Source organism: Drosophila sulfurigaster, chromosome 2R, assembly GCF_023558435.1.
Source record: "Drosophila sulfurigaster albostrigata strain 15112-1811.04 chromosome 2R, ASM2355843v2, whole genome shotgun sequence".
NCBI lineage: Eukaryota > Metazoa > Arthropoda > Insecta > Diptera > Drosophilidae > Drosophila > Drosophila sulfurigaster.
In genome coordinates this window covers 2,793,084-2,807,919 of record NC_084882.1, presented here as the reverse complement: position 1 = coordinate 2,807,919, position 14,836 = coordinate 2,793,084, and the positions used below count along the sequence as shown (strand labels likewise).

The following is a 14,836-nucleotide window of genomic DNA, read 5'->3' as shown; positions in this document are numbered from 1 at the left end:
CTTCAGTGCTAGTTAGTGTACGCGAAATAAAAGTGATCGGTCTGCCGTTCTGCTCCAGTACTGCGCCTATAGCGTAATTTGAAGCATCTGTTGTGAGCTGAAATTCTTTCGTGAAATCTGGGTATGCAAGAACTACATCTTGCGAAACTAAAGAATTCTTAATTTTTTCGAATGCGTTTCTACAATTCTGGTCGAAGACTATGTTTATTTTATGAGAGATATTTTTTGAAGAACGACCACTATTTCTAGGGTAGTGAGTGGCTTTGCTAATTTGGCGTAGTCGCGAATAAAACGTCTGTAATAACTTGATAGCCCTAGAAAGGATCTCAAATTTTTTAAGGTCTTTGGTACCGGAAAATTATTAATAGCCTTGACTTTTTCCTTGTTTGTTTTTACACCGTTATTGGAAATAGTGAAGCCGAGGAAATCAATTTCATCTCTGAAGAATTCATACTTATCGATTTAAACTTTCATATTAGCTTTGCAAAGCTTTGCCTAAAGTAGAGAATACTTTATCGAGATCTTGAATGTGTTCATTTTCAGATTTGCTAAAAATTATTATATCGTCGATATAGACATAGGATCTCATTCCGATATGTTCTCGCAAGATGTCATCGAGAGCTCTTTGGAACGGCAGTCTGGTGAATTCGAACACTCCACCGTTTACTGAAAACGCTGTCTTCTCTGTATCCTTCGCATTAAGCGGGATCTGGTGATAACCGCTGTAAAATATTTATTTCTACCCAATTGGGCGATGATTTCACCAATCTCTGGAATTGGGTTTTTTTTGGTAATATCTATACTGGGGCATTATAAGGTGACCGAGAAGGTCTTATTATGTCATCATCGAGCAACTGATTGATTTGTTTCTCGACTTCTGGTTTTAGAGAAGCTGGGTATGGATAATGTCTGCTATGAGCTGGTAGATCCGTATTTGTTCTGATCTGTCCTTGTACCGCGGTAGTGTACGTTAATTTTTCGCCGGGTTCAGAAAATAATTGAGTATGTTTTTTTTACTACTTGATTGAGTATGTCTTTTTCACATACTGTCATGTCTTCTGTTCGAATTTTAATGTGATTTACTGTCTGGGTTGCCAATTGCTTTATCTTTACTTTATAATTAACATACCTTTTAAACCAAGAATATCGTTCTTTACGTCGAGTTTTTTTAGTGTATCATTACCCAAGATATCATGGAATGTTTTAAGAATTGGTAATAAGAAGAATTTAATTGGGTGATCAGGACAATTGAATAAACTGAGGTGAGTGTGTTGGGTAATCTTAGTTTGCCCTCCAACAGAATTTGCGAAAAATGGCTTTTCGTTAAGTTTCGGATTCTGTATTAAATTTGTCTGAATGTAATTTTGGTTGGAACCGGTGTCAATTAAAAATTTGAAAATTTTCCCGTCCCTCGAAGCACAATTGAAATTAGATAACGAAGAACTTTTCAGTATAAAAAATGAATATCGGAAGTATTGACTGTCTCTAAAACATGGCCCTCATTGGTCTGATCGTCCTCTTCATATACTCGAGTATAATTGTGTTGATTTTATTCATCTGTCGTTTACTCGAGTGATTAGGTTATGATGCGTGTGATAGAAATGTTTGATGAAATGCACATCACAAGTGTTGATGCGAGCGCATTGCTAAGTGAGAGGCACACCTCCGCTCCGCCGACCGAAAAGCACTCAAAGCTTTTTCGCTCACTAGCAATGCGCTCAGTGCGTAAGAATGCACTCAAGCTCCAGTGCTCTCAACTTCTCTCTCCCACAACTCACCACCGCTGAGCCGCGCTCAGCATCGATCAACGAAATGCCGTCGGCATTTCTCAGAAGGCAGTTACAAATCCCAATTGTGTTTCGTGTCATGCCAAGACCGAGACTGCAAGACTTTTCTGTAGATCGTTAGATGACTCGTCTTGTAGAATGCTTCTTGCATTGAGTCTGGTGTACGCGCCCTCTTAGCGCAATGCGTAATTTCCCTAACGCCTACTTTTCTCGAACATGTGCAAGACTTTTCTGTAGATCGTTAGATGAATCGTCTTGTAGAATGCTTCTTGCATTGAGTCTGGTGTACGCGCCCTCTTAGCGCAATGCGTAATTTCCTAACGCCTACTTTTCTCGAACATGTGCAATTTTGTGTATCATTTGTCATTTGTTTTGTGAGTGCTGAACAAGAAAGTTTATTTTTTCGCGTCTTTTATAAAACAATAAAAGGTAAGTTGTTAATATTTTTAAACTACTTTTCTAATCTGATTTAAATTAAGAAATATATTTGTATTTGTACTTATATTTACAGTTTTGAGGACCACGAAAGAGCTATTTTGGATAATAAAAATAGAAACTACAAGGCATTGTCAGGGCGAAGAATAAACAAAGCGGCGAAATAAATTCATTTTTTCTTTTAGCTATTAACATAGATTATTTAGTTATAAGTAAAACTGTTTAGATAATATTATATATAAATTTAAGTACTCATTGTATTAGTTTTAATAAATTTAATTTGAAGTACAATAAACATTTTATTTACTGCATATATTTTTGAGCGTATTTTTATTTTGCATATTCCGAACTACGCACTAGAATCTAAGCACAGATTTTCGGCAAGAGCTGGACCGCACATTTTCTACAAGAAACGTCGAGTACAAATTCTGCCAGCGCAGCCGAGGGAAATTTAAATTTCCCTCGGCCAGAATTTATACTCGACGGGTCTTGTATAAAATCAGTTCCGCATATACGGCAAAACGAAGTGATAAAGTCTTTTCGCATCTTGTGTCTACACATGACGAAACTGGAAGAAAACTTGTATATTGTCTACGAATAAAACACAATCGGGATCACGTCTCTTGTAAATCGGTACAATTACCCCCCACTTCTGTGCGCAACAATAACCCGCCAAGTCTGAATAAACCAAAAATATATATAGTGAGAAAAAAACGCGAGTGTTATTATTTTCGGGAAGCAAAGGCATTTCTGGACATTTTTCAGCGCCCCCACGAACAACAAGTATGTGCTTTGTCTGCCTGTCTACATATGTATGTTAAAAATTATTTTTGAATAAAACAAAGGAAAAGTAGTATTTATTATAATTATAATTGTAATTATACCCGCTTCCCATAGGGTAGAAGGGTATTATAACTTTGTGCTGGCAGGAAATGTATGTAACAGATAGAACGAGGCATCTCCGACCCTATAAAGTATATATATTCTTGATCAGCGTCAACAGCCGAGACGATCTAGCCATGTCCGTCTGTGTGTCTGTGTGTCTGTCCGTCTGTCCGTATGAAACACTGGATCTCAGAGACTATAAGAGACAGAGCTATAATTTTTTTTTGACACCATTCGTTATGTTTGCACGCAGATCAAGTTTGTTTCAAATTTTTGCCACGCCCCCTTCCGCCCCTGCAAATCAACAAAAATCGAATGACAAGCGTAATTTTGAAGCTAGAGTTACGAATTTTGGTATATACAGTAATAACTAAAGTAGTTATGATTCCTGAAAGTTTGTCGAAGTTATTAAAGAAATACTTTTGTATGGGCAAAAACGCCTACTTACTGGGGGTCTTAGTTGCTTTGGCTGACAATCTGGTATATTGTGCCGTCTATGGTATATTTTGAATGCGGCACTATATCGAAATGTGTGGTACACATACAATTTGGTATATTTTCAGTATGTTTGCAGTATATTCGGTATATTTTGAGAAAAATACCGCAAAATATATTTATTTTATTCAAAATGGGTAGCGGGTATCTCACAGTCGAGTGTACTCGACTTACTTTCTTTCTTGTTTTATATTATATTTAATACATTATACAATTTATTTAATTTTTTTCAGTTTGATTATTATTCATCTAATTTATTTTCATTTTTAAAAATTGAATTTAAAAATTTTATACTGTCAACAGAGCCAGGTGCAAGTCTATTACGCTTTTCTGTTATAACATTACCAGATAATGAAAAATACCTTTCTGCTGCTGCACTACTAGATGGTCTGGAGTGTAAATTCATAGTAACCTTATATAACTTAGGAAATTTGCTTTTATTCATTTTCCACCAATCAATTAAATTGAAATTGTTATTCATTTCGACAATTTCTCTAGCATATCTATCAACTTCTTCTGTGGGTGTTTCTTCTGCCTTAAGTGCTGATGTATTAATTAATTGTGAAAAGAAATAGGCATCGCTTGAGGTATCTATTGAGGGATCCAATGATTCATTATTGTAATTGGAGGTTAGGCTGTCAAATGAAAATATGGAAGTTTCCGTTGGGGTTGAGGGTGTTGAAGTACTAAATTTTATTTGTTTATCAGAAATTAAAGATACGCAAAACTCTTTTACTGCGTCCAAATCAGCTGTTTGCATTGCAATAGCAGGAGGGTATAAAAAAAAATGCTACTTTATGCCACAAACAAAGGTTATCCATCCATACCTTATAAATATTTTCTAAAATATTTTTTTTGAATTTAATGATTGCTGCTTTTAAAATTGACGGAATAACAAAGCATAATGATGGTGAGTTTGTCGTCTGAAGTTTCTTAAAAATAATTTCAATGTGTTCGCAAACTTCTACTAATGACTTTACTACCCCTATGTTGATGTTAAATAAGCGTAGGCTTTCGTCATTAAATGCCAACACTCCATTGATATCTGCCTAATTGTCATTAATAGATTTCAGCATCCTATAATGCGAATTCCATCGCGATGGGCATTGGCTTTTTAATGACGTTGGCAGATAGTGCTGCAAATTTGCCTTTTTTAAAGTATTTTGTTAATTTCTTGCAAGCCTCTATGGTCTTCGATAATTCAGTCGTAAGTGATAAAGATTTTTCTAAAACATATGACAGCAAATGGCTGCTGCAGTTGATGCGAATATTATTTTCCAAAGCTTTAATTATATTTGCACCCTTCTCGGTGACAAACTTAATTGGCTCTATATTCTCCACTCCAAACTCCAAAAAAATGCTGTTTAGCTTTTTTATATTGTTGTCACTAGTTGACCTTTCGAAGTTCATAGACTTCATGCCTATGACGATATTATTTATTGTGTGGTCCCCCGTGTAGTGCAATGTAACACCTAAGAAATTGCGGTGGACATAATTGTCAGTCCACATGTCAATTGTGGCTGATGCTCCACCACTGCGTACAATTTCGGATATTTCTCCTCGCAGCTCTTTTTTCTTCTCCTCTGCTGCTTTTTGCACATTCCTCGAAATTGTTGTTGGATCGGGAATGACGTCCTCCAAATCAACATTTTCACCATATAGTGCGCCGAGTTTAACAAAAAACTGCACCATTTTCATAAATCCAGTACCTTTAATATATGTAAGTAATAATTGTAAAATAAAAAATTGTATTACTTATTTGAATATAAATCACCTTTAACAGCAGAAAATGGTCGGCAATCTTCAACAATCCAGTCAGCACAAACTTTGGTTGCTTCCGTTTTGGTTTCAGCAGACACTTGTTTTAGCACAATTTTTTTATTTATTTCCTTGCAGCATTTGTGCCTTTGCAAGTTCGACGTTTGTCCCTTTTTGTATTTTAACACAACCGAACAAGTACGGCGAAGCACAAAACCGGGCACAATTTGGTCAAGTTCATTTTTTATTTCGGATAGAATGTTCCACAGAGAACTGCGTCCTTTACGTTGAACAGAAAGACTATAATCACCGCAATTAATTTTTTGTAACACAATTTTATTGTTCTCCATTATTTACAATATTCTAATTAATTTGTGAAGCGTAGGAAACACGTGCTACTCGGCAGAAAACAATACAACTTTCTACAAATACATACATATGTGTACCCGAAGAGTGTACGAGTACATGAACACAATTTAACCGAACACCGGTTAGCAAATACATCAATCATGTTTGAGTATGATTGAACTTCGGGTATTGGTATCGTTCATACAAAAATCATGTATGGGCCGATTACTCGTGATTGGAACTTGTTCGTCGGCATTGAGTTGGAAACGAAAAGTTCAATACGTATACCCGAAGCAAACGCATTAAATCAAACAGAGTACTGAATCAGTACTCGAGTATGAGCAAAAATGTCATACTCGTTGCAGCTCTCTGGTTCGGATGCTTCTTTGGGATATTGAGACGGATATTCATTATCCGTGAATTGTTCGGCTTCTCTTGTAGATTCGTGGAATTGCCTTTGAGACTTGAGAGGCTGGTTTGCTTGTGAAAGCGGTGGTGGTCTTTTTCCCGCAAGTTATTATTTGGACGATTCATATAATTTATACGATTCGACCTAATGGATGGATCTACGTCCATTGGTACTGGCTTAGGCTCTGGCTTTGGTCCAGTTGGACGAGGAGGAGGAATCTGATTGGTGACTTGAAGCGGGCGTTGTGTCTGGTAAGGCCCTTGCCCTATTTGTGGTTGTTGTCTATATGTCTAATATAAATGTGCTGGAGTAGTGTTACTCATGGTGGGTTTACCACTTGGATGGTAATAGAGTCTAGGGTCAAAGCTCTTCCAATTGTTTTGATTATTATTGGATATTTTGTGGCTAGTTGGTAAAGATTGTCTCGGTGATAAACTTGGAGGTGTTTGTCCAGATCTAGGTGCGAACATATTTCTATGCTCTTGGTTTTCGAGTAAGGTACAGAGATGTAAAGCATGGCTTAAATCGCTTGGTTTCTTAATACCAAGATGTCTTGGTAAATCTCCATTGAGACCTCTCACAAAGATGTCTAGAGCTTTTCCACGATACACACTTGTTAATGCTCTTATTGCTTCTGGAGATTCCTCCGTTGTTCCGATCTGGTTTAAGATCAGTAACAAATTGTGATAAATTGCCTGGTAAAATTCGTGTATGGTCAAATATCCCTGCTTCAATCTGGTACCAAGAGTCTTCAAGTATCTTTTGTCTGCATAATGTGCTGTAAGGCATTTCGAAATTGCCTTCTAGTTTAGTGGGGTATTAAAGGATTCGAGGACAGTTTCGGCTTTGCCAACTACCTTGGTTCGGATGGCCACGGTAACCAGATAAAATCAGTGTGAATTTTCTTGCCCCTCGAACATGCCAATTATTCGATCAACATTCTTTTTCCGAGAGTTGAACGTTGCTCTATCTCCTGAAAACTCTTTGATTAGTTTATAAACGTCTGGGACTTAGTCTTGGTCGTGGCCTGCTACAGGACTCACATTAAGTATGTCACTAAAGTGATGATGGCCATGAGCTGTTGGCTCTGATGGGAGTGTTTCTATGATCAGTGCGAGTATAACTTCTCTTAATTCTGGACTAGCTACCGGAGTGCTGGTGGCGGATGGTTCGCTCCTTCCTGATCGGGAACTACCGGCTAAATCGAGGTTATTCATGGCTGTTGTTAAAGAATCAGGCATTATCTATTGGATAAGGTTTCTCAATTCGGACAATGCAAAACACTGGTTAATTTTAAACAGACCACTTTTTTTTTTAGAGATTATTTTATATTTTAATTTGATATTCGAACGGCAAAATTTTAAGTGATATAGAATTTTTTTAAAAAAACTTTTTAATACTTTTTAATTTTTTTTATAAATTTCTTCTAAATTCGTTTTTTTATTTTGTTTTTAAAACCAGTAGCTGGTTTTTTCCTTCTATCCTAGATGGTCAATTAGGAATCGTAGGATTGGAATAAGTTATACTGCGTTTGCAGTGCTTTGTTTTTTTGGTATAGTTTTACTTTTTTTCATATAAGTTTGCTTAGATTTTTATGTTTGTATGTGTTGATGTAGGGGCGCTGAAAATTCCAAGAGTTTTTCCTTTTCCGAAATAAAACACTCGCGGTTTCTTATTATTATATATATTTGTATATTTTCGAACTTTCGGGTTGTTGGACGCACAGATTTGGGGGGTGTTTTGTAACCGATCGAAGAGAAACGTGGTTTAGAACTAAACATAGGAAAAATGCCGACGGCATTTTGACGATCTATTGCGCCAAGCTGCGCTCAGCGGTGGTGAGTTGTGGGAGAGCTGCTCAGCACAGCTGTCATTCACGTATGCCATCTCGGCGTCCGCTATACAGCTCGGGCTCTGATCGATTCTGGATCAGAAGCCACGTTCCTGTTAGATAAGTTGTTCAAGCGCTTGAAGATGCCGTATACATCTATGCAAGCCCGCGTCTTTGGGCTGACTCAAGCTGTGGCAGCCCAGCCCCGAAAGTATTGCCAATTCTTAATTGGCTTCCCGGTTAGACCCGATTTGCAGATTGAGGCGTCGGCGTACGTCCTCCCCCAGTTAGCGGGGAATCTGCCCTCATGTACGGTCCCACAAACACTCCTCGAAAATCTGCCAAGTATCCAGTTGACAGACCCAAGTTCTTTGAGAGTTCGCAGATTGATGTGCTACTAGGCGCTGATATCCTCCCGTCCATTCTGCTCGGCGGCTCTCACCCTAACATTTGTGGGACCCTCCTCGGTCAAGAGACCATTTTCGGTTGGATCCTGACTAGCCCTGTATCGGGATCCACTTCAAAGTCCATTTCGTCTTTTTCGGCTCGATTGTCCGTCGAGCGAACTCCGCCATTGGAGGAACTCCTCTCCAAATTTTGGGAGGTGGAGGACCTGCCGGCTAGCCCACCGAAAGAATCTGACCTTTTCTGTGAGGCCAGCTGGTCGCTACATGGTCACGCTCCCATTCCGCGATCCTGGTCACGGTTACCTGGGTCACTCGAGGGCTACCGCTCTCGCTCAGTTCCTGAGAAACGAGAGCCGTTTAAAGAGAAACGACTCTCTGATGAAACAATATGACTCCGTTATTCAAGAGTATCTGAATTTGGGTCATATGACTCAAGTCCCCCCATCCAGTTCCGGCAACTATTATTTGCCGCATCACGCTGTTCTCAAGCCCGGCAGCACCATCACAAAGCTTCGCGTTGTATTCAACGCCTCCAGCCCCTGGACAAGTGTCCGTGAGCCTCCTAGCAGCAAGGACTACAGTTGCACCTATCAAGACGGTCTCTCTACCTCGTCTTGAGCTGTGCGGAGCTCTCCTGTTGGCAGAATTATCCGCCGCCCTCCTACCACATTTTCCAACCCCCGACGCTGAGACGTACCTGTGGACAGATTCCACTATAGTTCTGGCATGGCTGGATAAGCAGCCATGCAAGTGGACCACTTTCATGGCGACCCGAGTGGCCAAAATTCACTCGGTGAATGGCACTTGGCAACATGTTTGTACGATTTCGAGACAAGCAGAAAATCGTGCGCTGCAGATAGATAACAGATAGTCCTATACAAACAGGCACCGCTGCGCATTTACGACTTCACATCATCTGTCAGCACGGATATTTGATCTGCATGCGTCATAAACTTAAGCGATATAAGATAAGGTTATCCTACTTTACAACTGTTCAGTCTATTAAACTATGAGATACCTATTGATTATCAGGCTACCCATTGTAAACTATAAACAGATAAGAATTTGACCTAAACAAACATTAGTTCTTAAGATATTGTATATATAAACCCTGCATATTCCACAATAAAATGAGTACTCAACGAACACTCGTGGTATTCACTTCTCCGAGCTCAATTTGTTTCAAGTACAGATTGCGGCAACGAAATTGTTACTGGTATCAAGAACCGGTGGCAGACAAAATTAAACTTTTCAGCTAACATACTAACATTTGGTGACCCCCGACTTCTGGACACAGGATTAATTTGGAGAATCCTACACGTATAATTGGTCAACTGGGCGACCAATTTCAAAAACCAACAACTGATAAACTTGGCGATCTTGGACATCACTGGATAGACAACTTGGCAGAAACAAAGAAGGAGAAAATCAAGCTCCATAGCCGTAATATTTAAAAGTATACCTTGACCGCCTATTTGGTTGTGAGTAGAGGCACAACCTGTCAAAGCGACAAAACAAAATACCTCCAACGGGTCAGGTATTACTTTAAATAACAAAAAATGGCATCATCGAATATCAGCGCATTGCTGGACAGGCAATTAATAACAGGCGAAGAGATCCAAGACGTAATAAGGAATTACAAAAAGGACTCGCCTGAGCGAAAACTACAGCATGACTACTTCCAAAAACGCATTGAGAAGTTAGCTAAGCTGTGGGAAACATTTTCTAAAGAGGATTCAAATATAAAAGTAAAACAGAAGGTGCTAAAATTGAGCACAATTACTTTAAAAATGATTACTTCAATCAAATAAGGGATTTGGTTGTATCATACAAAGGAGAATTTAATAAACAATTATCCACAATACAAATGGATACTGGATCGGTTACTTCCAATGAAGAATAATCAGAACTGGAGCCAATGATTCGTGAACAAAGGGTTCTGCTGGATAGCTTGGAACGCATCATGAACAAAATGACGAATGAAACACGTCAAGGATTTATGCCAATCATAAATCAGAATTGGAATAAGATAACAATGATCCACATAGAAATTTATAAAAAATTTGAGGATCCTGCAAAACTTGGATATGTCGACCAGAGATATCTAGCAGCTGAAGACGCCGTCATAGGAGTCTAAACTATGACATGTGAAGAAAGTGTCTCCCGTCCTGCTAACATACCCCAAATGCATGCCTCATTGCCGTTGCCGAAGGTTGAAATTCCCAAATTTGATGGGGATTATTTAAAATGGCAACAATTTCATGACATCTTCAAGAAAATGATTCATGAAGCATCATTACCCATCATTCAAAAGATGTGGTACTTAAAAACTACCATCACTGGAGATGCTGAGCGTTTAATACGCCATCTATCCTTAACCGAAGGAAATTATGCAACAGCCTGAATATGCTACAAGAGCGTTTTAGCAACAAAAGAGTGCTAAGTAACGCATTAATACAAAAAATATTGGACCAACCATCAATAACAAATGATGGCAAGTCTATAAAAGCAATGCATGATAATATCAAAAAACATTATCTGCACTAAATAACATTGGAATTCGAACTGAAAACTGGGATCCAATACTGTTATGTAGTTTAACAAGGAAATTGGATCGTCAAACTCATATGCTATATGAACAATCAGTTGTAGACTCAAAGAAGCTGCAGAAACTGGATCAGTTTTTGACCTTCTTGGAACATCGGTTCCTTACATTGGAGGCTACCGGCAGTGATAAGATAAATCACACCAAAAAAGGCACATGCGCTCAGATTGGTACAGAATATACATGTTATTTCTGTAACAAAACCAATCACATTATATACAAGTGCAATGAATTTTTGAAGAAAACAACAGCTGAACGACTAAATTGGATTCAAAGGAACAAGTTATGCGTAAAATGTTTCAAACGCGATAATTCAGCAAAGGAATGTCAGAAGAAAAATTGTTTTAAATGCGATAAAAGGCATAACACTCTTCTACATTTGGAATCGATGCCTGAATCCAAAACAGCAGCATCAGCAAGTGGAGTACAAACCAATTATGTACTTTTAGCCACTGCTCGAGTTATTATTGAAGGCAATAATGGACAAATGGCCGAATTCAGAGCCTTACTTGACTCAGGTTCTCAAGTCAATGTAATCTCTGAAAGAGCATTAAATATATTAGCTCTTAACGTTAAAAAATCAGAGCTACAAATAAATGGAATTGGTGGACGAACACAAAACTCGAAGGCACGTGTTAATGTTATGCTCAAATCACAGCATAACAATTTCAACTCTCGATTGGAGGCTATTGTATTGCCTCACATTGTTGCAGATCAACCAGGACAGTCAATTGATATTGTTCGTTGGAAACTTCCAAAGCATATTGAATTGGCAGATCCTAACTTTGACAAAGCAGGAAAGATTGATCTACTCTTAGGAGCAGAACACTACTACGACATAATGCAGGACAAGCATTTATCGTTGGGTAAAGGACTCCCAAGATTACAGAAAACCAAACTAGGATGGATTGTGGCTGGAAAATTAAAACATAATTCATCAAGATCAACTACTTGTGCAGATCTAACGGAAGAAGATAAGGTAGACCAACAAATTACGAAATTTTGGGAACTGGATTCATTCTCAACCGATACACCATGTCTATCACCACTGGAGAAACAATGTGAAATGCACTTTCTCCAGAACATTCAGACTGCAATTGATAAGAAACCGATTGTTAGTCTCCCATTCATGGATAATGCTTCAGTCCTGGGGGAGAGTCGTGATCTTGCGACACGACGATTCCTTTCTTTGGAAAAACGGCTATTGCGAGATCCACAAACTAAGGCAAGTTATGTGGATTTCATGAAAGAATATCTTGGGCATATGAAGGAGATGCACACAAATGAAATAACAAAAGCACGGTACTTCATACCACATCACTGTGTGCTCAAACCTGAAAGTGCAACAACCAAATTAAGAGTGGTTTTTGATGCATCTGCAGTTACGTCATCAGGAAAATCGCTCAACGACTTACTGCGCAAAACTCTATATTTTCAATTTTGCTGCGATTTAGGACTCACAAATATGTTTTCACGGCGGACATAGAGAAAATGTACCGTCAAATCTGGATAAATCCCGTAGACCAATATTTCCAAACAATTGTTTGGCGCAATGATCCATCTGAGGATTTGCGATACTACAGATTAAAAACGGTTACCTATGGAACAAAAGCTGCACCATATTTAGCCACAAAATGCTTGCAGCACATAGCACAAAAAGGCAGAAAGGAATACCCTAATGGTGCTGCCGCATTGGAAAACGACTTCTATGTAGACGATTGCTTAACCGGAGCCGAAACTATACCAGAAGCTCTACAGAGGCAACAACAGCTTAACAAACTTCTGCAAAATTCTGGATTCAAGTTAAGAAAATGGTGTACCAACAATTTCCAAGTTCTACAAGGAGTTCCGAGGGAAGACATCACTTCAAATGTACAACTGGAGGAGACTTCATATGAGGACTACACGATTAAGACCCTCGGAATCACCTGGACACCAACGACCGATCATCTTTGTGGGAAAACGGAGATATCAACAAAGGCCAACATATCAAGACGAGATGTTGTGTCTGAAATCTTTAGGATATTTGATCCTCTTGGTTTATTTTCCCCAGTTGTAATGAAAGCAAAATTTTCATGCAACACCTCACAAAGGAGGGTTATGAGTACAAAGACGATCTGCCGGCTCATCTTCAGGAGGAATGGAAACGCTACAGGGAGGAGCTAAAGGTTCTGAACACCATAAAAGTACCTCGTCACGTATACTCAGGAAAAACACCTGTGACGGCAGAAATCCACACATTTGTTGATGCCTCGGAGAAAGCATATGGAGCTGCTGTATACATCCGAGCAACATATAAGGACAAGCGAAGAACGATCCAGTTATTATGTGCAAAATCTCACTTAGCACCAATTAATACAATAACTCTACCACGTCTGGAACTTAAGGCTGCTGTATTAGGAGCACAGTTGACTTCCAAAATAAAGGAAGACTTGGCCATGAAAAATGCATCCACATATTACTGGTCTGATTCACGGATTGTACTGTCATGGATTAATTGCTCATCATCCATTCGAGATAAATTCGTTGCCACTAGAGTTGCAACAATACATGAGCTATCCATACCAAAACAGTGGAGACATGTTGCATCAGAACACAATGCAGCAGATGTCCTCTCCAGAGGAATGACGGCATCAAAATTCGCGGAACATGCCATGTGGTTCTACGGCCCTATGTTCCTACATGGTTCATCATCCACATGGCCGGCTCCTTTTATTGCTACCAACGAGGAATTAATAATTATGAATCCGCCAAAGGTTAGTCAACCATCCGTGATGACTATCACAAAAGAGGAGGACATAATATACACAATACAACATAATAATTCGTTTAACAAGCTACTCAGAGTAATAGCTTACATGATGCGCTTCCGACGTAAGACGAAATACATAAGCCACACCATTGAGTTTGAAGAAATAATGGAAGCCCGAAAAATTGTTTTCCGCAACATTCCAAATATCGACTTCAAAGATGACATCAAACATCTCAAGAGGCAAAGGGAGACACTAAAGGGCAGTTCAATCAACTCACTATCACCATTCTTAGATCAGAATGGAATTGCGTGTAGGAGGTCGACTGGAGACGGCAAATATATCATTCGACTCCAAACATCCGATACTTCTGCCATACAACGACCCTGTTGTGAAGATGATTCTTGTGCAAATACACAAGGACAACATGCATTGCGGACCTCAGGCTCTATTGACTACATCAAGGCAGCAATTCTGGATTCTTAAAGGAAAAACTATGGCTAGGAGCACGGTAAAAGCCTGTGTCAAGTGCACTAAAGCTAAGCCAAAATTAATGGAGCAGATCATGGGAAATCTGCCACCACTTAGGGTAACGCAAGCTCGACCATTTTTCAACTCTGGCGTCGATTATTGTGGACCATTTAAAATCCACTACAAAGTGAGAGGAAAGAAGCCTAGCACAGCTTACATTGCCATATTCTGCTGTTTCGCGACTAAAGCTGTGCATCTCGAGCTGGTTAGCGATCTCACAACAGAGGCATTCTTGGCAGCACTTCGTCGTTTCATTGCTCGGCGAAATGCCAAGTTCTTCACTGCGACAACGCAACAAATTTTGTGGGAGCAAAAAACAAGTTGCAGGAATTACAGGAGGCTATATTCTCCGATAATGCGAAAACCCAAATTCTCCAGGAGTGTAACAACAAGGGAGTTCAATTTAAATTCATTCCACCTCGTGCACCACACTTCGGAGGATTATGGGAAGCTGCAGTAAAGTCGGCAAAACATTTATTACTGAAAAATGTGACGACAGCCGATCTTACTTATGAAGAACTGGAAACAGTTATAGTCGAAATAGAGGCCATATTGAACTCTCGACCATTAACACCACTGTCCGATGACCCAAATG

At 39.1% G+C, this 14,836-nt stretch overlaps 1 protein-coding gene across 1 annotated transcript; it reads left to right on the top strand.

Moving 5' to 3' along the window:
• The first annotated feature begins 9,914 nt into the window (after window positions 1–9,914).
• On the top strand, window positions 9,915–10,258 carry LOC133836633 (uncharacterized). The gene is given in 2 exon segments (XM_062267225.1): window positions 9,915–10,101; window positions 10,104–10,258. Coding segments are annotated over 2 exon segments (342 nt in total).
• The last annotated feature ends 4,578 nt before the right edge of the window (window positions 10,259–14,836 follow it).